Source organism: Canis aureus, chromosome 3 (assembly GCF_053574225.1).
Source record: "Canis aureus isolate CA01 chromosome 3, VMU_Caureus_v.1.0, whole genome shotgun sequence".
In the NCBI taxonomy this organism is placed as follows: Eukaryota; Metazoa; Chordata; class Mammalia; order Carnivora; family Canidae; genus Canis; species Canis aureus.
In genome coordinates, this window is record NC_135613.1 from 25,584,135 (window position 1) to 25,610,481 (window position 26,347).

Below are 26,347 nucleotides of genomic sequence, written 5' to 3' on the forward strand. Positions count from 1 at the left end.
AATGGTCACACAAATTGTTCTCAATACATCTTATTTGTGAGCCTATCAAGTTACTCCCAACTCCAAAGGTCCCCCAACAGAATTATTCTTCACATTTCAGCTGTCCCTTTAGAAACCACCAAGGTATTTAATTTGTATTCTTAGGACACCTTGGTGGCTCAGTGGTTGAGCATCTGCCTTTGGCTCAGTACATGATCCCGGGCACCTGGGATCGAGTCTCACATCAGGCTGCCTGCATGGAGCCTGCTTCTCCCTCTGCCTGTGTCTCTGCCTCTCTTGTGTCTCTCATGAATGAATAAAATATTTTTTTTTTAAATTGTATTCTTTATTCCACAATCAATTACTAATTACTACCATAGGCATGTGATTATCCTACATTTTATTTACCATGACTTGATCAAAACCCAATATTAAAACTTAACCAAAGTCCTGACATGTTTCAGTACTACGTTGTTTTGAGGGGAGATGCTGAAAATGCTGAAGCCCTTTTGTCCTTGGCACAGCCAAAGGATCAGAGAATCTACAATTAAAACAACCTTCAAAGCTATATATGTGGTCTCAAACCCTTAATTGGAAACAAAGGACCCAAAAATGTGTCAAAGCCTTCAGTTATTAGTCTATTTCTACCATACCTGGCTTTGTTCCCAGCATCCATGAGGTCAGCGATGTCTGTGTAGGAAGTGACTGCCAGCTTCGACAAATCCTCCACATACGGGCCAAGAAGTGGGTGTTCACGCACACGCAAATGACCCTTGTTTTTTGGATTCAGGAGGTCTCGTACTCTTTCACAGTAAATTTCCATGTAGCTCACCTACGAACAAATTATTAAAGTGAACTGGAGGACTTGGAAAAAGAAATGCCATACATTAAATTTTTTTTTTTTTACAATTTTTATTAAAAGTTCTATAATTAGGAGCACCTGGCTGGCTCAATCAGTAGAGCACATGACTCTTGATCTTGGGGTCATGAGTTTGAGCCCCACAATGGGTGCAGAGATTACTTTAAAAAAAAAAGCCCTACAATGAGACATTGATAATCTTTACAAAGGGAAATGCCATCATAGGCCTAGTCCATTTTATTCTATTCAGTGTGCACAGACATCACTGACTAGCTTAGAACCAGCCTTCTGAAAGTCTCGCAAAAGAAAAAGAGGTAAAAAGGCTACCTCGGCAGTCAGGAGCCACAACTTGTCTAAGGCAGAAAAAAAATGCCATGCTTAACAGCAACTTACCAGTTACTAATACACTTTTAAAAATGTATGCTGTTGTCAATCACTGAGGATTACAGTGAGGTTACTCTAAAAGCTTGGAAATAAAAATTCTATTAGTATTGAAACCAAGAAACACTATCAATATTTCAGAGCAGGTAAGACAAAAGACCAGCAACCCCAGTGCTGTAAGACTGACCACACTGTGACTAATTATAGACACACACTGTGACTAATTATAGACAAACAATGGATCTACCACAAGGAGTGAGGAGTGGTCAGCACAGAACCTGATGGCGTGGCAGGACCTGTCCATGATTCACGAGGGAAGAGGAAGCCTCCACTAATAAAACGCTGGAACTCTCGTCTCACCAGCAAGACCATTCCTATCGACCATTCCTATCATGGAGATGGAGGTTTCAGGCTATCCTTTCTTCACCTGAGTCAAGCAAACATCTAAATTGTCTAGTCAACTCTTGGCTCTCTAATTTCACACTCACTAAAAAACCAACAGGATTCCAACAGAAGTCTATCCACAGGAAGATAAGAAGATAATATACCAGGCTTGCTAATGTGGGTATTCTGACTGAGCAAAGAGGTTTTCCTCAAGGGAAAGTAACAAATAAAAATGGTGGTTTCATAACATAAGTCAAATGAGCTTCACTCAAGAATCTGGCTTTGAAGGATGCTTTTGGTCCTGATGTATCTATAAGATCAGACTTCTAAGCAAATAAGACTCTGGACTGAGGGAAATTCACCACAAGAAGCCTCATTATGGTCTTCCCTTGTGTGTCCTGAGCTACTCAAGCACACAATAAAATTTCAGCACTTGTCAACTTTAAATTTCTAAAGAACTTTCCGAGTGTCTGAAACAGAATAGAATCTCCATTTCTACTTTGTTTTCCTTTCTCTCATTCTCAGATTTGACTGTATATTTATACTACATTTTAAAATCAATTTTAAAAATATTGAGAACCCTCGAAGTAACTGATTTCCTGAGATTAAAACAACAGACCAACAAGTATTCCTTCTTAAAGCAAGTCATCCTACAAAGTGAAATGGTACTTTAATCATTCTTGTGTACTTAAACATACACTCCAGAATCCCAGAAAGACACTTTATCTTCTTGGAAAACTTATTGTCTCTTCACCCAGGTGTGGAAGCATGAGGACCCAAGTAACCTGGGTAAAGGCTGCTGTGCTCTGCTATTTAGTCTCTAACATGCAAATCCACCTAAAGCCAGCACTATTTCTTTCACTTCTGAGCCAGCCATTACAGACCCCACTTAGCAAATTCAATTCACTGAGCAGTATTATCTTCCAGCTACTTTCTAGGCACTTAGCATACAACAGTAAATAAAACAGACAAAAATCCCTGCCCCGTGAGCTTATGCTTCTAAATGGAAATAAAGAACAAATAAATAAATAAGAAGATAGAATTATAAATTAGGTTAGAACATGATGAGAACTATGGAGGAAAACAAAGGACAGGACAAAACAGATGAAGAGTGTGGGGTGGGGGGCGGCGCGCTGCAGGGTCAAAGAAGGTGGTCAGAGTGAACCTCGCTGAAAGGATCAGACTAAATGGCTTGAAGGAGCTGAAACACGTAGACAAGAATATATCCAAGGGAAGAAGATTTCAGGCAGAAAAAAAAAAAAAAAATCAATGTAAAGTCCCTGAGGTAATACAGCTCCTGCTGTGCTCCAGAAGCAGCAAAAGAGCTAGTGTGGCCAGGGCAAGTAACGGAGAGAAGCAGAAGAAGAGGCAGAGGCCCCACACAGAGGAGCCACAGTATCAATGAAGGATCTACAATGCATCCCAAGCAAGCCTGTGAACCCCAACAGGAAAGGAAATGGCAACTTTTCACTACCTATAACCTCAAAAATTCTGTCATCTTCTGTGAATTTCAATTTTGAATTTACTTAAAATACTGTGATATTTTAATAAGAATAAAAATTTACTGAATTTTCATTTGCCATACATTTAGTCTTCAAAAAGAATAGTTATAGGAACAAGATATTTAGAGAATCCATTTTAACGAAAAATATTTTTAGAGCAGCACATTTCCCTTTTGGCATATGATAGTCAGAAGGCAGAATTCTCTAAAATTTATCAATTTATGCAACCCTTTACAGGTAAAGAAAAAAACCCAAACCAGCTAAGTGGGTCAAGTAGGAATTGTTTTAAGTCCTATAGAAAATCACAACACATACATTAAAATTAGTTTGCTTAAAAACAGCTTCATGTCTCAGAACAACAGGCTCAGATTAACAGAACACTTTAGTAATTTCAATGGCTATGGAACTGAGCACCAAAACTGGAGGTAAGTAAAACAATAGCTTCATAAAGCACTTATCAAGGAGTAGAGATGTTCATCACATAAATTAATGTATATAATGTAATTCTATAAACCTCTTCTTCAAAGAGTTGGGAGTGTATGCTGGATGGAGAATAACTTTCTAAGATTATAAGCAATTATAAAGAGGAGAGGAGAAAAGAGATCTGATTTTTTAAGACTTTTATTTATTTGACAGAGAGAGAGAGCCAGAGAGCACAAGCAGGGGGAGGGGCAAAGGGAGGAGGCTCTCCACTGAGCAAGGAGCCCTATGGAGGGTTTGATCCCAAGACTCCAAGATCAGCCGAAGGCAGATGCTTAACCGACTAAACCACCCAGGTGCCCCAAGAGATCTGATTATATAGATTTTAAAAACCAATGCCTGTCAAAAATCACTATTGATGATATGAAATGAGGAAAGAGTTCATACAATGAGTTTGTAATCCCAAAACGTAAACAAGCATATGCATAATTTACAAGATGTTCAACTATACTAATAATCAAAGAAACTCTAAATAAGTGCCCTTACCAAGTTGGCAGAGAAAAAAATGAAAATACTAAAAGTTGGCAGGGACACATTGGGTGCTTAAACTGTCATGAGACTGGAAATTGGTAGCATTTCTTTCTAAAAAGTCATTTGGCAATTCACATGTATTGACAACCAAATACATAATGGAAAGAACTAAAAATAAAATTTATGAACAAGCTTATGACATATAAACAAGGATTTAATTGCAACATTATTCGTGATGACCAAAACTTAGAAATAGCCTAAAAATATTAAACTGGGGGAGTAGTTAAATGAGCTACAGCACAGTCATCATTTGGAACCACTGAAAAGTAACACTGGAGGGAATGTGGTCCAAAGGCCTGTGGCTTTAACCCATGGTTATACTCACCTCTACAGAGTAAGACATTTCTTCATTACAGTTGTCATTGATTTTCTCGAACAGTTCTTCACATAACTACAGAAACAGAAAGAGAGAGGTGTTAACAGCATAAATGAGAAAAGTACAAAGATACTCATGAGTGCTAAACGTATTAGTGAGATCTCTTTTCTCTTTCTCAAAATATTAAGGGCAACAACATCAAAGGAGAACGCTTTGAACGAAATTAAAGGACAGTTGTGAATTCGTTCTCCTCAGTTCATCTTTATTCTCTCTCAATGACTGTATCTCAGAAATGTTTCCTTAGAAAGCAAGCCACATTTAGAGGAAGAGGAGGAGTTCTGGCTCTTCCTGTGTTAGGTCCTTGACACATTTAATTTCTGTGAATTCAATTCTTCACATTATGCTAGTGACTCTACTATAGATATTATTATGTAGCAAAATACTATTAAACTATATTTTGCAGACATTTTATTTATCATGCTATAGAAGCTTTATTTTATACTGTCAGTTACTATATACATTACAAATCATGGGTAATCCCTGGGTGGCTCAGCGGTTTGGCGCCTGCCTTCGACCCAGGGCGTGATCCTTGAGTCCTGGGACAGAGTCCCACGTCAGGCTCCCTACATGGAGCCTGCTTCTCCCTCTGCCCGTGTCTCTGCCTCTCTCTTTCTCTGTCTTTCTGTCTCTCTTTCATGAATAAATAAATAAAATCTTTTAAAAAAAATCATACACACACACCCTATCCCCGAGTTTTAAGTTCAAGCCCCACATTGGGTGTAGAGAGTACACTATAGTGGCTCAGTGGTTGAGCATCTGCCTTTAGCTCAGGTCATGATCCTGGGGTTCTAGAATCAAGTCCCACTACAGGCTCCACTCGGGAAGCCTGCCTCTCCCTCTGCCTATGTCTTTGCCTTTCTTCTCTGTGTCTCTCATGAATAAATAAAATCTTAAAAAAAAAAAAAAAAAGTATCTTAAAAAAAAGAAGACGACTTTTCGTCGTATAAAATTTTCCCCTTTACCTCTCTCTTATGATCCCAAGCCCTTTATAGAGACTACTCTACCATGCAGTGACATTTCCAATAGAAAACATTTATTTTTCGGGCAGCCCAGGTGGCTCAGCAGTTTAGCGCTGGCTTCAGCCCAGGGCCTGAGCCTGGAGACCTGGGATCGAGTCCCACATTGGGCTCCCTGCATTGGGCTCCGCTGCGCCACCCAGGGATCCCTAAGTGGCAGTTTTTATTTATTTATTTTTGTTTGTTTGTTTTTAATGGCAGTTTTTAAATGATAATCCTGTCTTCAAAAAATCAATGCTTGGGGATCCCTGGGTGGCTCAGCGGTTCGGCGCCTGCCTTTGGCCCAGGGCACGATCCTGGAGTCCCGGGATCAAGTCCCATGCCAGGCTCCCGGCATGGAGCCTGCTTTTCCCTCCTCCTGTGTCTCTGCCTCTCTCTCTCTCTCTCCATGTCTATCATAAATAAATCTTAAAAAAAAAAAAAAAAAAATCAATGCTTTTGCTCTAAAATAAAACATTCCAAAATTCTACCAGAAGAGAGACATATAATATAATTATACAAGAATTCTAATAGTAAACAAGCTAAAGGAGAAGGAAGGAGAAACTAAATGTGATGATGGAATAAACAGGATTGTTTAGTATAACTTACTACAATCTACAAAAAATTATTTCATTGCTAAAAAAGTATTACATAGTTATAAAAGCAAAGCCTCCAGAACTACCTTGACTACATTTGGATTCTGGTTCTGCCACTTCCTTAGGCAAGAGACATGACCTCTTTGTGCCTCAGTTTCCTCATCTTTAAAATGAGGGAAATAAATAAAATAAAGGTAATAACAGCACCTTCTTCTTAGGGTCAAACAAGAAGGATTAGCTGAGCTACTTTTTGCAAAACACTTAGATCAGTGCTTGCACATGGCATGTGCTACATAATGTTTTCTCTAATTGGTATTTTTATTATTGTTATTCCTATTTATAAAGGACAATTCCCAAGTATATGTCTCAATATTGACATATATTTACAGAAAAAAAAATGCTAGTATCTTCAGTTTTTTCTGAAAAACTCTTAATCTTTACTGATGTTAAACATTTCAATTACACAACTGAATTTAAAATTATAATCCAATAATCCATTAGAAAAAGTAGCTATTGCTCTCTTACGTACTTTATTCTCAGAATATAGAGAGGTCACACTAGGCCTATAGTAAAAAGAAGACTTAAAATTAATTCCAAATATCAATAAAAGCAAACTTCTCTTCTGTTATTATTGAAAGAAGTTCCTTTTAAATATCTATGTCAGGGACCCCTGAGTGGCTGAGCGGTTGAGCGCCTGCCTTTGGCCCAGGGCATGATCCTGGAGTCCCGCATCAGGCTCCCTGCATGGAGCCTGCTTCTCCCTCTGCCTATGTCTCTGTGTGTGTGTGTGTGTCTCTCATGAATAAATAAATAAAATCTTTAATAAAAATAAAAACAAAAATAAAAAATAAGTATCTGTCATAAGTCTTCTCATTCCAAACAATACAAGGTGAAAAGATACTGCTATTAAGAATTCTCAGACTGCTCAAGCTTAAAGTGATAGTATTAAATTAATAAGACAAAAGGAAAATATCTCTGATAAGGCAATCAAAAAACAAAAATAACCACATGCTTAAGAAGTGTTCTATATATGGAACTTGGGAAAAGATCAACACCACCAACGAGGTGTCCCCAGGACTCAGAACGAAGTTGGGACATACTACCACTTTTTTTTAAGAAGCTTATTAATAACACTGTTCAAAAGATAAAATATCCAGACACAGGTATACAGCAAAAACTTTACAGAATGCCAACTTCCCCACCTTTAAAGACAGACATGTGTACACACCAGTCTTTTCCATCAGATTATTACCTCCTTTGAGGAAAAGAGACAAATTATTTTTGTGCTTTTACATATGACAGTCCCTGAGTAAATGTTTGCTAAATAAAAATAACTGCTATACAGCAATCTAAGACTAAATAATAATAAAGTATTTTTGCTTTTTTTTTTTTTTTTTTTTTACCTGTGGAATGATGCCAGCCTGGCTTTCTTCTTGTTTACCCATCATTGTGTAAGATTTCCCAGCACCAGTCTGCCCATAAGCAAAAATACAGACATTATATCCTTCAAAGGCATGTAAAAGCATTTCCTTTCCGATGTCATTATACACACGGTTTTGAGATGCAAAACAGGGATCTTCAGGCTGTAAAGATTAAAAGGAGAAATAAATGGCATTTTATTTGTATTCTTTCCTATGTTTGATTACTGCTGTAATAAACTGAAGTGTTTGGAATCTCAATAGTCATCTGTTAAAATATATTATAAAATTTTTAAGCCCCTCCTACACATAGTTTATTTTTCTTTCTTTTTTTTAAGATTTTCTTTATTTATTCATGAGAGACAGAGACAGAGAGGCAGAGACACAGGCAGAGGGAGAGGCAGGCACCATGCAGGGAGCCAGATGTGGGATTCAATCCTGGCACTCCAGGATCACACCCTGGGCTGAAGGCAGGTGCCAAACCGCTGAGCCACCTAGGCATCCCTATTTTTCTCTTATTAAATACTCACACGCACAGAGTCACCCAGGTCAGCTATACACCTCACTTGATTACACGTCACTTTCTAAAACCTTCCATTTGTAGAAAGGTGCAAGATTTTCTTAAATGCAAAATGGAGGGATGCCTGGGTGGCTCAGTGGTTAAGCACCTGCCTTCGGCCCAGGGCATGATCCTGGAGTCCCAGGATCAAGTCCCACATCGGGCTCCCTACATGGAGCCTGCTTCTTCCTCTGCCTATGCCTCTGCCTCTCTCTCTCTCTCTCTGTGTCTTTCATGAATAAATAAAGTCTTTTTAAAAAATGCAAAATGGAACTAAAAGCTCAAAGGTCAAGTCCACATATAAAAATATTTCCCTGCACTCACTCCAGGTAGTATAGCTATTTTTCAATAAACCCACCTTTCAGTGACAAATGCTGCCTACCTCCCTTCATAGGCCCTTCCCTTGGCCATAAGGCTCTGCCAGTAGTTTAAAACCTTTCATACTCTCAACACAAGACAGAAAAAAAAGAAAGGAAAAAGGAGAAAACATATAATGAAGAGATGCAGAAGCAATCTGTAGTTCAGGAACAATCCCTAGAAGCCAGCAAGATTTGGGGTCCTCTACTAAGAAGGGTACCACAAAGAGCCCTGCTCTCTCCATTTTCCTAGGTGTTGGTCATCTCTATACTCCTTGTGGAAGTGCAAGCTCTTTCAAAACTGTTCACTACTCACGTTGTTTTATTATACTGCACTGTAGGTATACTCACCGAGGTGTGAGACCAGTAGGAGTAGTCGAAACTAAAGGACTTTGGAGCTTCCTTTGGGTTCTTTGGGTTAATAATACCTAGAGAATGAAAATAATTTGATTTTGTAAGTCACTCAGTTACATGTTAGTTCAACATGTTATAAGTTTAAAATACTCAAATCAGGCAGCCCCCGTGGCGCAGCGGTTTAGCGCCGCCTGCAGCCTGGGGTGTGATCCTGGAGACCTGGGATCGAGTCCCACGTCAGGCTCCCTGCATGGAGCCTGCTTCTCCCTCTGCCTGTGTCTCTGCCTCTCTCTCTCTCTCTCTCTGCCTCTATGAATAAATAAATAAATAATCCTTAAAAAAATAAAATAAAAAAATAAAAATAAAATACTCAAATCAGTAGTCATACCACTGAATCTAAAGAAAGCAATCACGGGATCACTGGGTGGCGCAGCGGTTTGGCGCCTGCCTTTGGCCCAGGGCACGATCCTGGAGACCCGGGATCGAATCCCACGTCGGGCTCCCAGTGCATAGAGCCTGCTTCTCCCTCTGCCTGTGTCTCTGCCTCTCTCTCTCTCTCTCTCTCTGTGACTATCATAAATAAAAAATTAAAAAAAAGAAAGCAATAAAAAATAATCACATATTTAATAAGCAGGATCCCTATATAGAACCTAAAAGAATCAGGCCATCAACATTCACTGAGTGCTACCAGGATTCAGAACAGAGCCTGGTACATAGCAGGTGCTCAGTAAATATCTTATGGCTGAATAAGCAGCCAAAATTCAGAAGCAGCCTGCATATCTATTTCAAGATGCTACATAAATATTTCAATACATTAGAAATGAAAATTAGAAAATTACTGAATTGACCCAACTACTACTTGAAATAACCCCTTTTTAAAGATCTTATTATCTACTTTAGTAAGGCATTTGATAATTAAGTATTTATCAGAAAGACAATCTTATTTTTAAAATCCAGTTGATAAAAAAAAATAATAAAAAAAACAAAATAAAATCCACAGTTGATAATAATGTTATATATATGTATACATGTATATATTATGTGTCTGCAGTGGAATCACAGACCACAAATCATCTGTAGAATGTTGCAGACAAAATTACTTTTTTAAAAACAATTTTTATTTATTTGACAGTGAGAGTCAGCGAGCATGTAAGCATGAGTGGGGAGAGGGGCAGAGGGAGAGGGAGAAGCAGAATCCCTGCTGTCAGAGAGCCAGACAATGCAGGCTAGACCCCAGGACCCCGAGATCATGACCTGAGCCAAAGGTAGACGCTTAACCAACTGAGCCACCCAGGCGCCTCTAGACAGCAAAGTTACTTTTTGACTGAAAAGCACAAAGCCTTACTGCCCCTATTGACCCTATTGAAAGTATTTCTTGTATGATTAATCCAGTCACACTATACTTCAGGGACTGTCTGAACACGGAGGCTTATTAGCCTTTCTTCCTTTCTCATACACACAAAGGTTTAGTGCCTCATATTTGACATGGAATAGAATCTTTATAACATGTGGTCATGAAATCTCCTCAAAGACCAGACATCTCAACCAATCCACTTCTCTAAGGCACGGCCACATCCCAGGCTATCAGTGAGATCAGGATTAAAAAATAAATCTGTCCAGGGCAGCTGTTGCGCAGGACACAAATAGCAACAGTTGCTACGGTGCCTAGTTCTCTCTCTTGCTGGATTCCACCGGGTATGGCCACACACTTATGTTCAAACCTCAACTGCTGACAGAGTATGAATAAGGCTCATTCTGCACATAATCATGTGACAAGGAGACATGGTTCTAGAAAGAACACCTCCTCACACACAAATGGCAACTTAAGCAATGAAGTGTGCTTCTAACCAAAAGGCAATGGGGGGACAAGATTTAAAGAATAACTAACGTTCATGGAGCACTATAAACACTGCAAGTGCTGAGATCTAAACTCTTCCTGTGTTGGGCAGCCCAGGTGGCACAGCAGTTTAGCGCCGCCTTCAGCCCAGGGTGTGGTCCTGGAAACCCAGGATCGAGTCCCACGTCGGGCTCCCTGCATAGAGCCTGCTTTTCCCTCTGCCTGTGTCTCTGCCTCTGTGTGTGTGTGTGTGTGTTTCTCATGAATAAATAAATAAAATCTTTTTTAAAAATTAAAATAAAAAAATAAAAATAAATAAATAAATACATACATACTTCCTGTGTACCAACCCTCCCTACTACTAAGGCAGATATAAGTTGTATTACCACCTTTGTAGAGATAGAGACACCATCACAAAGAGGCTAAATAACTTAACCAAGGCTAAGTTATAACCAAGGCTTGTAACCAAGGCTACATAGCTAGCTAGTGGCAATCCAGGATGTGGACTTGGAGGGTTTAGCTTTGGACCCCCACTCATAACCAAGACACCCATCCTCTATAGACTTATTCCCTGCCTTTATGTAGCAACTGCCAAGGCAAACACAGTAAGGCATTTTCATGCATTATGTATACAAATGTGTGCATGTATGCACATTTATGACCACCTCTCTAAAATTACATCATAGGCATTGCTTAAAACTCTCTTTACCCATTTAAAATGAGGAACTGTGAGGATTATGGTTCCTAAAAGATGAAAGACTACACAAACTCTACTAAGCAAACGGAAGTTAGTGTCATACTAAGTGCACTAGATTCAGATTTCAGTGGCTCAGTGATAAAGACAACGAATAACAAGATGTTAGATAGGATCCCTAAAGTAGTCTTCACTACTCAAAAACATGTTTAATACAAACACTTTCTAACCTCTAGGAAATTTGCTGTCATAAGACTATTAAGCCATACTTCACTTAGTCTTTTAGCTACTCCCTAGTGGTACCAATTCTGCCAAGAACTTAAGAAAGGGCTAGTTTTCAGATCCTACCTCTTTGTTCTCTTTTCCCTAGTCCTAAGAAGCAGAAACACTATACCAGTGAGCAATTTTCTTGATTCACATGAAATCCTTTTCCTCTTCCTCAAGATTCTCTCCTTCCAGATCTTTGCAACCTCTGAAACTAATGAAGTCTCCTAACTTACAGATCTTACAGAAACCAAGTTGCCTTTTAAGTAACTGCCTGTATGTAGACAAAACCCTTCTTATTCTAATATAAACTAAGCAAATCAAAATATAATTCTGAATAGCTATTTTCATAATAGTTATGTCAAACAAGATGAAATGTACCCATAATACTTAAAATATTTTAATTCCTAAACAAAAGACATTTACAGAAGACACATTAGAACAAAGTAAAACTCGGGCAGTCCCGGTGGCTCAGCGGTTTAGCGCCGCCTGCAGCCCAGGGTGTGATCCTGGAGACCCTGGATCGAGTCCCAGGTCAGGCTCCCTGCATGAAGCCTGCTTCTCCCTCTGCCTGTCTCTGCCTCTCTCTCTCTCTCCTCCCTGTGCATTCTCATGAATAAATAAATAAAATCTTTAAAAAAAAAAAAAAAAAAAAAAACAAAGTAAAACTCAATACTGTTATCTGTTTGAGGGGCCAGTATAAGCAGAGCCCCCGAAGGCATGGATAATTTCGTATGTTAGCTGGGTAGTATTTAATAGGCTAGTGTGCTTTATATTTATAAAGGCATTGTACTACCTTGAATATATGAAATGTTTCCTAATAAAAAATTCTGAAGGACACCTGGTGGTTCAGTGGTTGAGCCGTCTGCCTTCGGCTCAGGGTGTGGTCCCAGGGTCTGGGATCGAGTCCCCCATCAGGTTCCTTGTGGAGAGCTGCTTCTCCCTCTGCCCATGTCGCTGCCTCTCTATGTCTCTCATGAAGAAATAAAATCTTAAAAAAAAAAAAACTTCTGAAACTTCCCACCTCTGCAAATGAAAACACTGTTATAAAAATAAAACATCAGTGACAGCCCTTGACCTCATCAGAAGCCCATAAACTCCACCATTACTTCCAAGGACAACACATTAATGTTTTCTAATGTGCCAAAGGTTTTTTCTTTCTGAATTAGCAACAGCTGAGATCTAACTTCCTCCTTTAACTTAACTAAGAAACAGGATGTTTCCAACCATGAATAAAAGGGGAGAGAGGGACACACTACATGTAATGGAAAGGTATGGGATTTGGATCAAAGGACCATTTAGAATATGTTAATATTCTAAACATATGATGAACACTTAATAAATATACTTAGAATTTTTTGTTACCTTGGGTTTGGCTGCACTTTTGAGTCCTCCCTGAAACTGAAATAATACCTAGTTCAAAGGATTAAATGAATAGAGTAGTGAAAGCTAGCAGTATGGCAGCACAGTACAATCACAGTAGACTGGTGGTTTTCAAGGCTATCACCAAGATGAGAAGTTAGGATTGTGATCAGGACAAGTTAAAATGCCTACATAAATAAATGCTACTACATAAATGGTCATTTTCAAAACTAGGTATTTTATCCTGTTTTTAACTCTCTCAAGTGTGTTGGTGGATATGTTAACCATATCCCATGATCCTTAAACCAAAGTGAGGAAAATTCATTCACCAACCAATAAAATAAGAATTATACTTCTTAGCAATAATCAAAGTACTACATTGGGGTCCTTTAGCTGTACCACCAAATCTGTGGTGTTCCTACATTTGAAATCCCCTCAGTACGTGGACCCAGTCTTGTGGATCTTCTTCAATGCCTTACACCAAACAGGCACTCAGATGCATGTCCTTCTTTTGGCATGTATGATTTTAATTTCATTAAATCCTGTATCATTTTCAGAAGCATAAAAAGAAAAATAGTGCATACCTATGCAATATACACATAAAATATCAGTTCATTTCATCAACTTTCACAGAAAGAATATAGAGAGAATTGTATTACCAAAAGATTAAGCAATATTTAATACAGTGGTTCTTTATATCAAAGTCAACTGAGCACATAAGAATGGAATAATACTAATTAATGAATATCTTCAATGTATAAACTATTTTCACCAATGTAAAAGCTGTTAAAAACATAGCAGGGCCATGTCTCATCAGTGTGCAAGCTTTGTTTAGGATAAATAACCACTTTTTCTGCAATGAATGGACTCCAGGCATATTTTCAAGACTAGAGTCAGAACAGAACTCTATTGTAAATGCTATCTATACCCCTCATACTGCTTTATTTCCTATAAAATCACCTTTTATGCCAATTTTCAAGGCCCCCCCCCCCTTTTTTTTTTCAAGGCCCCTTTTAAGCAACTTCTGCACCTGAGGCCTCCCATCCTATTGAGACTTCTCTGGACACAGTATACTCCAGACCTGGACCCATCTCCACAAGCAACTTTTCATAAATGGATCTCAAGAGTCATCTTCAACTTTCTTCTCTCACACCCCACATCTGATCAGCTCTACTTTCAAAATGAATCCTGAATTCCATGGCTTATCACCACCATCATTACCACCTTGGTCCAAGCCACCACCTCTTTCACCTGGAAGATGGCAGTAACTCCTAACTGGGCTCCTGGCTTCCCCTGAGCCCCTGGAGAATCTTATCTCCACACTGCAAACAGTGGTCCTTTTCTCACACTAACCCAGATGACAGTCACATCATGCCTCTGGTGAACATTCCAACAGCTTCCAGCCAAACACTGAACAAAACTCCACTCCCTCTGACCTCCTGCCCAGTTACTAGAATGATTCACCCCCTACTCCAGCCCTGCTGCCCCCCCTTTTTTTTTCCTGCTGTTCTTCTTAATGAAGATATTCTATCATTTCAGGGCCTTTGCATTTTGGCCTTAACAGGAATGCTACTGCCCCAAGTATCTGAACAGCCCACTCCCTAACTTCATACAGGTCTCTGCTCAAACATCAGATGGCCCTTTTCTGACCATCCTACTTAAACAGCATGCCTTCACTCTCCATCTGCTTCCCCTGCTTTATTTGTCTTCACTGCACTCCTGACTGCCTGACTTATGTGAGTCACTGGAACGGAGGTTCCATGACACCAGAACTTGTTTCATCTACTGCTATATCCCAGCTCCAAGGAGAATACCTGCCATATGATAGATTCTCAATATACACCCAAAGATCCAATGACTATGTTAGTTATATCTTTCCTTACAGACTGTTACTTCTTTGTAGCTGGAAACCATGACTCCTCTTTCTGCATCACTCACAGTGCTGACTTCATAAGTAGGTGATGCTTATTTGTGGACTGGTACTTAGCTCTCTCAACATAACTTGCTTCCTGAGTCTCTTCTCCTTGAGCAGCCAACTTATTACTCAACTTCTGTTAAGAAACTTTCATCTTGAGGATCCCTGGGTGGCTCAGAGGTGTAGTGCCTGCCTTGGGCCCAGGGCGTGATCCTGGAGTCCCGGGATCGAGTTCCGCGTCAGGCTTCTGCATGGAGTCTGCTTCTCCCTCTGCCTGTGTCTCTGCCTCTCTCTGTGTGTCTCTCATGAATAAATAAATAAAATCTTTAAAATTAAAAAAAAAAATTCATCTTGGGATCCCTGGGTGGCCCAGCGGTTTAGCACCCACCTTCGGCTCAGGGCCTGATCCTGGAGTCCCGGGGATGGAGCCCCACATCAGGCTCCCTGCATGGAGTCTGCTTCTCCCTCTGACTGTGTCTCTGCCTCTCTCTCTCTCTGTGTCTCTCATGAATAAGTAAAAAAGTCTTTAAAAAAAAAAAAAAAGAAACATTCATCTCTGGGAGAGGAGGAATCTAAATCCAATCTCAGGAGTAGAAATACAACTTTTAGTAAATAGCAGTAAGGGGTAAACAGGGAACAGAAGGAAAGATGGGAACAGAAAGAAAGATGACCAAGTTTTAAATAGGAAGATGTGCTGATGGGGGTCACCAGGAAAGACAAGGGTAAAGGAAAGTATAATGGGAGGCAGAAGAGCAGGGTAGGTATTGGAAATCACTCTTCTACCCTAGGTCTTTAGAACTGTCTCTTACAGTATGCATTTCACAGGAAATATGCAATCCCCTATCAGGCAGAGGTCTTACCATTCTAATTTATTGCTGTAAAATTTTCTACAATGTTCTAGATATGACAAGCTTGCCCTGAATAAGGATTCTTGTGTGGGTATGAAACAGATTCTTGACCTCACACACATGACACACACTCAAGAGGTAGTGATATGCTAAACAGCAACAGACATAAATAAATGCTAATATTCTCAGCATTTATCTTCCCAAGTAGTTCCTCTGAAACATACATTCAATTAGAAGGGTTAGGTGCAGGAACTCAATAAGCACTGGTTGAGTCACTGCTGAATACCATAACTAAGGTACATCAATCCAGGATTGATCAAGGATCTTCAACAAAAACACTCTGTTAGACAGCATACATCTGAACAAATCCACTTTCCTGATCTTTCTCCCTGTTTTCCAATAGTCCCTGCCCCTTTGCTTTCTGTACTTTCACTCACTGTGCTCAGTTTTCCAAGTCTCCCGTGTTGGAAATAATGCTAGCTTCTATACTAACATTAATCCCTCTCAAAACAAGCATTATTGGGGTGCCTGGGCAGCTCAGTCAGTTAAGCATCTGATTCTTGACTCTGGTTCAGGTCATGATCTCAGGGTTGTGAGATCGAGCCCAGCATCAGACTCCACACTGGGTATGGAATCTGTTTAAGGTTCTCTCTCTCTCGGGCAGCCGGTGGCTTAGCGGTTTGGTGCTGCCTTTGGCCCATGGCCAGGTCCCGGAGACCCGGAATCGAGTCCCACGTCGGGCTCCCTGCATGGAGCCTGCTTCTCCCTCTGCCTGTGCCTGTGCCTCTCTCCCTCTCTCTCTGTGGATCTCTCATGAATAAATAAATAAAATCTTTTTTAAAAATTAAAAAAAAAAAGATTCTCTCTCTCCTTCTCCCTCTGCCCTGCCCTCCCCTATTAAAAAGAAGAAGAAGAAGAAGAAGAAGAAGAAGAAGAAGAAGAAGAAGAAGCAGCAGCAGCAGCAGCAGCATTATTGCAAAAGATCCCAAGATCCTATTTTAAGAATGGAAAAGTTGAACAGCACTTTCATTTATTGGGTACATTTATTAAGCATAAATTATTTGCCAGGCACTCTGCTGGGGATATAATAGCAAGCAAAAAGTTATTTCTGCCCTTCTAGACCTAATAGCCAAGGGAGGAGACAGACATATAATCACACAAAATAAATAAATGCTTTCAAATTATGGTAAGAGCCATGCTAGATAAGCATGGGGTCTAAACTTAGAGATGATTTCTGAAGTCAGTAAACTTTGATTTGACAAAACAGAGAAGGCTGGGCTGAGGATAAACAGGAGACAGCTAGGGAAAGTGAAGAGTTAACACTTATTAAATGCTCACTATGTTCCAAGCACTGTGCTAAAGCATTACATGTATTCACTCACTTAGTCCTTATAATAACCTTATGAGGTAGATACTATTATCACCTCCATTTTACATTTGGGGCACTAGAGAGGGCACTTGCCTGAGGCCAGAGGCTGGACTAAAGTTTGGAACAATGGACTCCAAGGTTCCAAATCTTGGGCAGTATGCATCCCAAGCCAGAGAACTGCTTAGGAAGCCTTAGGGTAAAAAGAAACATGTGGCATCCAGGTACTGGTTTGCCAGGTATGGCTCAAGTACAAGGAACAACAAAGAGTTAGAAAAGCACTAAAACCGCAGGGTCAAATAATCGACGGACCACAAGGAGTTGGTGAACCCCCGAGCAACGAGAACTCACTTGAGTTACTTGATTACAGTTATACACTGCAGTATGGAGAATGGATTGGAGGAAGGCATGAGTGGAAGTGTGGAGACCAATTACACACAACACAGCAACTGATACAGAATGTTTGGGAAATTCTGCTTGCCATTTATCAGATGACTCTCATGAGAACTGCATCTGGCATCAGAAATCCAGGAGTTCTACTAAATAGCATTTATGGGGGCAGGGACAGAAAAAGGTCCATTCCTATACCAAAAACATTATATCTTGTGATCCAAAACTGAATTTCTGTCTTAAAGTATGACCCAAAATTCAATGATCAAAATACAAGTTGACCTAGAAATGGAAAATTTATTTATTTATTTATTTATTTATTTATTTATTTATTTATTTATTTATTTATGATAGTCACACAGAGAGAGAGAGAGAGGCAGAGACATAGGCAGAGGGAGAAGCAGGCTCCATGCACCGGGAGCCCAACGTGGGATTCGATCCCGGGTCTCCAGGATTGCGCCCTGGGCCAAAGGCAGGCGCCAAACCACTACGCCACCCAGGGATCCCCGGAAAATATTTTTAGAAGGTATTTTCAAGGATTTTAGCAATGAAGGAAATAGAATACTATAGAAGCTTTAATCTAACCCCCCCTTCCTGAGTAGCCAGTACTAATTGAGCATTCATACTGGCTAGGGCATATAACAAACTGTTTAGTTAATCCTCAATTTTCTTATCTGTAAAATGGGTACAATAGTAACATTCCCTAACTTTATAGAATTGTTGTGGGATTAATGACTAGACCATGTCAAGAATTCTAACACAAAACAAATGTTCAAAATATTCTTTCATTTGACAAATATCTGAGTGCCTACCATGCCCCAGATGTAAGTATGTAGTGAAAACCAGTCTCTTATCTTCAAAGAGTTTATATTCTAATCTGGGAGTTAGATAATTAACTAATATACCTAGTATAACCTGGGGAAGAAAAATTATGGAGACTTAGGAGATACGACAGTCTCTCGACAGGAGTGGCGGTGGTGGGGTTGGCTATGAAAAGTGGGAAGACCGCCACCACTGAGGTGCCTGGGCGGCACAGTCAGGCGTTTGACTCTTGGTTTCTCAGAGTCATGATCTCAGGTCATGATCTCAGGCTCGTGGGATCAAACCCACTTAGGGATCCGCGCTCAATGCAGAGTCTGCTTTAGACTCTCCCTCCCTCTTTTACCCCTCCCCCCACCTAAATAAATAAATTAATAAATCATTTTTTTTTTTTAAAGGGCAGACGGTCACCTCTGAGAAGATAATATTTGAGCAGGGATTTAGTAACATTTAAGAAAAAGGAAGACCACCACCGGAGCCAGAAAAAAGTAAATGATGGTAAGATGTCAAATCACATAGCTAGCCAGAGGCCAAATGCAACTGGGGCTTTGTGACCAAGGTAAGGATTTTTAGTTTTATTCTAAAAGTGACAGGAAGTCAACAAAGGATCTGAAGCACAGAGGTGACATCTGATTTACATTTCCAAACAAGACTCTGGCTCCTGTATGGGAACAAAGGCAGAAGCGGAAAGACAGAAGCTACTGCCTGTATTGACTAAGGCTAGAAAGAAATGGTGCCTGTCCCCACTTGTAAAGGCAGAGAGGACAGGCCTTCCTGATGGACTGCAGGCAGCCTATGAGAGAGAGAGAGAGAGAGAGAGAGAGAGAGATGACCAGAGTTACTCCAATATTCGGTCTGAGAAACTAAAAAAAAAAAAAAAAAAAAAAAAAGGCTGAGAATGAAGGAAGGGCCACTTGAGTGCACAGGGAGGAGAAAATAGCAGTTCCATTGAGGACATGTTAAGGGTAAGATCCTTCTTAGGCTCTCAAGTAGGATTAGGTTAGCAGCGGGGTGGTCGAGAGACCTAGAGATCTCCAGAGAAGTCAGTCCAGGCTGGAGAAATTAATTTGGGAGTCATCATCACCTCATGACACTTAAAGCCTTTAGCCTGAATGAACCACCTAGGGGATCACCTAGGAGAGCAAAGAAAAGAGACAAAGTTTGGTGCACTTTTAACCTAGGAGGTGAGGAAGAACGGAGGTTGAATGGTCTATGAGGGAGGAAGGCAATCAGGAGAGCACAGGGACCCAAGAGCCAAGAGAGGGGATGGTAACATTCACAGAGGAAGTCAAGCTCCACTACCTATCATGACAATGCTTATTACCACAACCATGTCTGGCCCCCCCTGGAGAAACGAGTCTTTGTTCAGGGGATCCCCTGACTTCCCAGAGTTCTGCTCACCCTCACCTCTATGCCTTGGTTTCCATCACCATCCAGATCTCATCTGGTTTCAAGGCTGTTTTCTTAAGTCCCCTTCACAAATCAGAAAGGCAGCTTTAGCACTGAAGGTCTAACTGGATCTTTTTTCCCTAGTCCACAGGGAAGAGGATCTTGCTTTTCTCTCTCTGGAGGCCCTATATTGTCTTCATTTATTCCTTGCGCTGTAGTTGACACTCATTACTTTGAGAAAGCTGGAGAAGAGTGAAGAACAGGACAGCCTCTTTCATGTGAAGGCTTACCTGAAGACCTTATCCAAGATGAACAGAAATGCCTTTAAAATGATTATCAAGGGGCAGCCCCGGTGGCACAGCAGTTTAGTGCCGCCTGCAGCCCGGGGCATGATCCTGGAGACCCTGGATCGAGTCCCACGTCAGGCTCTCTGCATGGAGCCTGCTTATCCCTCTGCCTGTGTCTCTGCCTCTCTCTCTCTCTCTCTCTCTCTGCATCTCTATGAATAAAAAAATAAAAATAAAAAAATAAAAATAAATAATAATAAAATGATTATCACAGGGGTGCCTTAGTGGCTCAGTTGGTTAAGCATCTGCCTATGGCTCAGATCATGACCCTGAGGTCCTAGGATGGAGCCCTGTGTCAGGCTCTCCAATCAGCAGGGAGTCTGCTTTTCCTGCTCCCATTCCTGTTACCCCTATTCCTGCTCTCTCACTTGCTCTGCACTCTCAAATAAATAAATAAAACCTTTTAAAAAGTAAAATGATTATCACAAAATGTTCTATAGGTTTTAGTCTATTAATGAACCAGAAGACTGTCTTCTCTTTCTTAGAGACTCTTCCAGTCAAAATTGGCCTTACAAAGTCTGTTCATCCCCTAACTTTACTCCTTTTTCTCTTTGCCTTCTTCTCAATTTTGTTATTTCAGCATAAAGGTGCAGAAATAATGTTTTAATTACTAAGCCCTACAAAACACGGCAGTCAAAACAAGATTTGTACTTAAAATACTTTTTATTCTCCAAAATGAATTTGTTTATCTAATTTCTCAAAGTCGCTATGTAGCAATTATGGTGTTGTTGGCAAACTATGAAAGATTTTGCCCACAACTACAATTAACTTATCATTGTGCAACACTGTAACTTTATATTAACTTTTCTAACACAGGAGTGTTTAGAGCCTGTTGAAAATCCCAGTGATTTTTCCAAAATCTTCCTATACCCAAAGTCTTCTTGAAATTGCACATAATAAAGCCATTTTGTACACCATTTATATTCCAAAACCCATAAACAGCTCCCTCCTCTACACAAAATAACATATTTCTAGAAATACGTTAAAATGATATAAAAGCATAATACCGAAAGTACAAGTAGAAAAACTACAATCATAAAATTCCTTTATGATTTAAAATAACAAACTTAGATTCCAAATCCTATAAACAATATAAATACACTATATGTGTTCACGATATATTCAATCCCAGGTTATTAAAAATAAATACACAATGGGAAAAAGAAACCCTACCAACTCTGTAATGTCACAATGTCATCAATTGGGTATAAAATAAATATGCTAGCTATAATAAACATTTTGTTTTAAAGATTTTTTTTAAAGTCATCTCTATACCCAATATGGGGCTTAAACTCACAACCCCAAGATCAAGAGTCATATACTCTACCAATGGAGCCAGCCAGGCACCTCAAGCTACAATAAACACTGAACAAACCCTCAATTAACAACTGTTCCCAAGCAAATGTTAAACAACTGGGAAAAGAGATACTTTGGAAGGCCTACCTCTCGCTCAGTCCAAGTAGCACAAAGATGGTGGAACTAATAATAATGCCCTTGTTATTCATAATTATCCTGCATCAAGGAGGGACATCAAAATAAATTTTAATCTAACAGGTTCAAATTACACACATATAGTACTTCTACACAGAACAATAAAACTTACTATTTTGAGAGGCAATATGTACTAGGCACAGATTAAAAGAGAGTTTCTGGAGCCAGACAGCACAAGGTCATTTTCTCCTAATTCCTAGACATGTGACCCCAGACAAGTCATCTGTGAAATGGGGAAAATAGGAGTATCTGCCCTAGGATTACCGTGAGGACTAAATGAGTTAAAATCTGTAAGTGCCTGATTGTGGTTGGCACAGCTTAAGTGTTTATTACTGTTTTTGTTGTTGTTAATTACTAATCATGGTTTGGTTTTTCCCCACTAACAGGCATTTAAAAAGCTGCTTTTGTTTCTCCCTTCACCCATTTTGCCTCAAGTTTATTCACAGTTATAAAATAAACTCTTGGTATTGGACCGAACAAGGTCACAAGGAAATAGTAAATGCAGTTCAGTCATTCACATACCTTCTGCTAATTCTGGCCATACAGTTTTCTGTTCTGCCAAAACAAAAAGGCTTCCCAGACATTCCCTACCTTTCCTGGCCTATCGCTCAATTATTCAGATGTCTCTCTTCAATGCTTTTATGAGTCATCACACTGCAATGTTTATCTATCTCTAAGGCTCTGAGAACCTGGTGGCCTCTCAGCCTATGTTTGCTGAATAACAAAAACCTAATTTCTTATAGATGCTCTAAAAAAACCTAATTTCATATTTCTTACTCTTACCACCTATATGTACAGAGCATTCGTCCCTAAGCAATGCAACTAAGAACGGTTTTTAGCCCACTGGAAATGATTTTGACAAAATAAGCAATTGTTAACATGCTACCAAAAATTAAATCTAAATACCTACCCTTGCCTACCATACAACCAGATGCTGCAGGCCCTTTCCCAGTCTCACTAACAGCTCTCCAGACTTTGCTAGCTCCTATTACAGCACTTCACACTTCACTGGGCAACTACCAAAAGCAATCAGCACCATGTTACCAGCATGGACTCTAAAAAATGAACTCTAAAACATCTCTTGAGAATTTCAAAGAAGGCATGAAAGAAAGAAACAAAGAAAGAAAGAAAAGGAGAGAAAGAAAGAAGAAAGAAAAGCCAAGCCAAGCCTGGGGATGGTTGTTTTCCCCTTTGGGGAAAAAAAAAGCAAACAAACAAATGCATATATAAAGTGCAGTTTGGATTTATTCAAGTCCACCTCAAAAGCTTAAAACAGTAAGATGCAAAGTGACACAGAAAGAGGACTAGGTTTCCTACAAGATTTTAGCTAGTCATCTTCTCTTCAAGGTTTTGGAATCGAAATGGTAGATTTTTTTTTTTTTTCAAAAAAAAAATTTTTTTTTTATGATAGAGAGAGAGAGAGAGAGAGAGAGAGGCAGAGACATAGGCAGAGGGAGAAGCAGGCTCCATGCACCGGGAGCCTGATGTGGGATTCGATCCTGGGTCTCCAGGATCGCGCCCTGGGCCAAAGGCAGGCGCCAAACCGCTGCGCCACCCAGGGATCCCGAAATGGTAGATTTTTTAGCTAACTGAAGAAGTTTAAATTCTAAAATGTAATAAAAAGCAGTTGCAAATACACAATACCAAAGGCTTCTTCCAATGTGGGGATAGGTATAATTGTTCCTGCCTTTACATTTATATTCCCATTGAAAATAACAATTTAGATACCAAAACTAACCACAAAAAAACAAGTTAACAAGTAACTTTTCAAATACCATCCTATGAAAAAACACACACACACACACACACACAAATACCATCCTATGCAGTATAACTGATTCCATTTGATCCTCACAGCAACCCTGGGATATTAGGCTAGGTAGGCAACTAGCAACATTTCCACTGAATAAACAAAATTTAAGGTTCAGGTGTTTGACCACAAAGGAGGGGCTAAACAACATATGGTTCTTAAATACAAAAGAAGACACGGAGCCATTAAAATCATGTTGCTGAAGCATGGGGAAATGTACCCAATACGCTATTAAGTAAAAGACCAAGAAGGCTACAGAGGTTTGACAAAGTGGAGGGGGGTCAGTGAACAAACTTTAGCTTTACTAGGAGTGACATGGGAACCATCTTAGAGTTCCGTGGGGGAAAAAAAACCAATCTGACTTCCATTCTAAAAGGATTACTCTAGCTGCTCTGTCGAGAAAACAGAATGCTAGAATAGAAGATGACTTGCTAAGACGTTACTGTGGGTGGTGGCAAAAGGGGAAAGAGTGGTCAGTTTCTGCCTATCTTCTGAGGCAGAGCCCACAGGCCCTTCTGACAGAGAGAAGATAGGAGAGAAGTCACGGATGATGACATGATTTTTGCCCTGAGCAACCACAAAGAATTTCCACTGAGTTGAAGAGAGTGCAGGAGAACAGGACTGGAAGGGGACATATTAGGAATTCAGTTTTGAACATGTCGAGTTCAACGTGCTTATTAGGCAGGCAGAGATGCCAGGCAGACAGCTGTATAAACTGCCTTCTAGAAACAATTCCATCCCCACCTGTGTGAGGCTTACACTCTTCCTTACACCAGGCCTGTAAGAAATGGTTTTAAAGCTCAATTGTTTGATGATAAGGGATCAGGTAAATAAATTATGGTTTACTTTTTTTGTTACAGTGAAAAAATTTATATCTAGATTTATAGCCAACTGGACTCAGTTTAGATGATCCCAATCTGATCAAGATGTTGACCTTGGCCACATCAATGTCATAGAGCTTCTTCACAGCCTGTTTGATCTGGTGCTTATTGGTCTTGACATCCACAATGAACACAACTGTGTTGTTGTCTTCTATATCCTTCATGGCTGACTCAGTAGTCAGGGGGAACTTGATGATGGCATAGTGATCAAGCTTGTTTCTCCTGGGGGCGCTCTTTAGAGGATATTTGGACTGACTTCGGAGACCCTGCGTCCTGTGGAATGTGCGTCTTCCTTTTTTTGTGACTATATACACCTTTCAGCACCACTTTCTTAGCTTTCAAAGCCTTTGCTTTGGCTTCAGCTTTGGGAGGGACAGGGGCTTCCTTCATCACCTTCGGCGCCATCTTCGTGAAAGGGCTAAATTATAGTTTATTAATATAACAATATTATAGAGCCATTACGATTATGTTCTTCAGGGATCCCTGGGTGGCTCAGCGGTTTAGTGCCTGCCTTTGGCCCAGGGTGTGATCCTGGAGACCTGGGATCGAGTCCCACATCAGGCTCCCTGCATGGAGCTTCTCCCTCTGCCTGTGTCTTTGCTTCTCTGTGTGTGTGTGTATCTCTCATAAATAAATAAATAAAATCTTTAAAAAAAAAAGATCATGTTCTTCAAGAATACTTAGAAGAAGGTGCTCAATAAGTTAATGATAGTTTATCTCCCCTAAAAGATGGTACATTCCAAGGATACATTCCAGGATATCATCTTAGTAAGTTGCCACACGAGAAGTCATTGTGTCAGATGTAGAAGAAAATACAAAGTCTGTTTTGGGCCTGAGGAAAGCAAGGCAGAAGCGGCTTTAAAGACTGACGGGGCAGAAGAAAGGTCAGGGTGTAAAAAGGTGCAAGGCAAAGTCAGGGGCCAGCAGATAGGCTAAATTTAGAAGGCTAACTTCAAATGTCATTCTAAAGGACAAACTCAGTTTCAGTCAACTCCAACTGGGTAAAAGTACTATTATTCCTGTGGCACCTCTGTTCCCCAACATTCTCCCACATACATGCACACACCTCACTGCTGTAGCTCCAAATCCTGACTACAGGACAATTGTGTCACTTCAAATTTTTTTAAAAAGTTTAATGCCACTGGTACCCACATGGATTTCCATAGATTTTATGAGTTCTTCTCCCAGTACCACATGAGCCTCATCGTTGTTCACCTTCTTTCATTCCAGGGACCAAATGAGTGTCACTGAATCAATATGGACATCCTATTTAAAGAGTAAACATTCCTCTCTTTGGAAAAAGGAGTGAAGTGTCTGGACAGATTCAGAAAGAGGGGGCAAGAGAAAAATTTCATGGGCATGTACCAATCACATGATAAGCCCTGGTCACCGATATAAATAGGTATGGTACATAACAGCTCTATTTGCAAAGTGAGGACTTATTTTTTTTCCCTTAGTTTGCATATTTTTTCAAAGTAAATACTTAGTATATATGCAGTAGATAGATCCATAAAATATATATTTACAGAGGTGCCTGGCTGGCTCAGTTGGTTGAGCATCTGACTCTTGGTTTTGGCTCAGGTTATGATCTCAGGGTCATGAGATGGAGCCCCACATTGGGGTCTGTGTTCAGCACAGAGTCTGCTTGGGACTCTCCCTCTCCCTCTACTCACCCCCTCCCCTCACTCGTGCACACACTCTCTCTTCCTTTAAAAATAAATAAATAAATCTTTATAAAATTCACAAGCTGAGACAATAGGGCAAAACCCCAAGTACCCACCAGACAAAGAATAGGATTCTTACCTCTGCAGCTCCACTGTCTGACCCTCCCAGATCTCTCTGCCCACCATCTCAACTCTGAAGCATGCTAAATTTTGTCATTATTGCCTTACTTTTCTTCATAGCTTTCCCATGTGTTTGTAGGGTACAAAGAATATAGAGAACAGCTTTGCAAGCTTTGAAATTTATATAAATACACCAATGTCTTCTGTGAGTTGCTTGTATAGCTACAGTTTGTTTATAATTTGTGTGTGTAAATAGTAGTTCTTCTCTGCTGTATATTTTATGTAAATGTATCACGATTTATTTATCCATTCCCCTGTTGATGGATACTGAAGCTGTTTCCAGTTTTTTTGCTCTAAGAAAAACTGTGCTGCTAAGAGTT

The 26,347-nt window shown here is 40.0% G+C and overlaps 1 protein-coding gene across 10 annotated transcripts in view; it reads right to left on the bottom strand.

The window, feature by feature from the left end:
- The window catches only part of KIF1B (kinesin family member 1B), a 149,395-nt gene that overhangs the window by 97,957 nt on the left and 25,091 nt on the right, over nt 1–26,347 (bottom strand). For all 10 annotated transcript variants that reach the window (XM_077891254.1, XM_077891251.1, XM_077891259.1 and 7 more), the window contains exons 3-6: nt 8,768–8,844; nt 7,487–7,666; nt 4,442–4,507; nt 633–811 (exon numbers count right to left, since the gene is read on the bottom strand). In XM_077891254.1, coding sequence (XP_077747380.1) covers nt 633–811; nt 4,442–4,507; nt 7,487–7,666; nt 8,768–8,844 — 502 coding nt within the window. The remainder of the gene's footprint in view (nt 1–632; nt 812–4,441; nt 4,508–7,486; nt 7,667–8,767; nt 8,845–26,347) is intronic.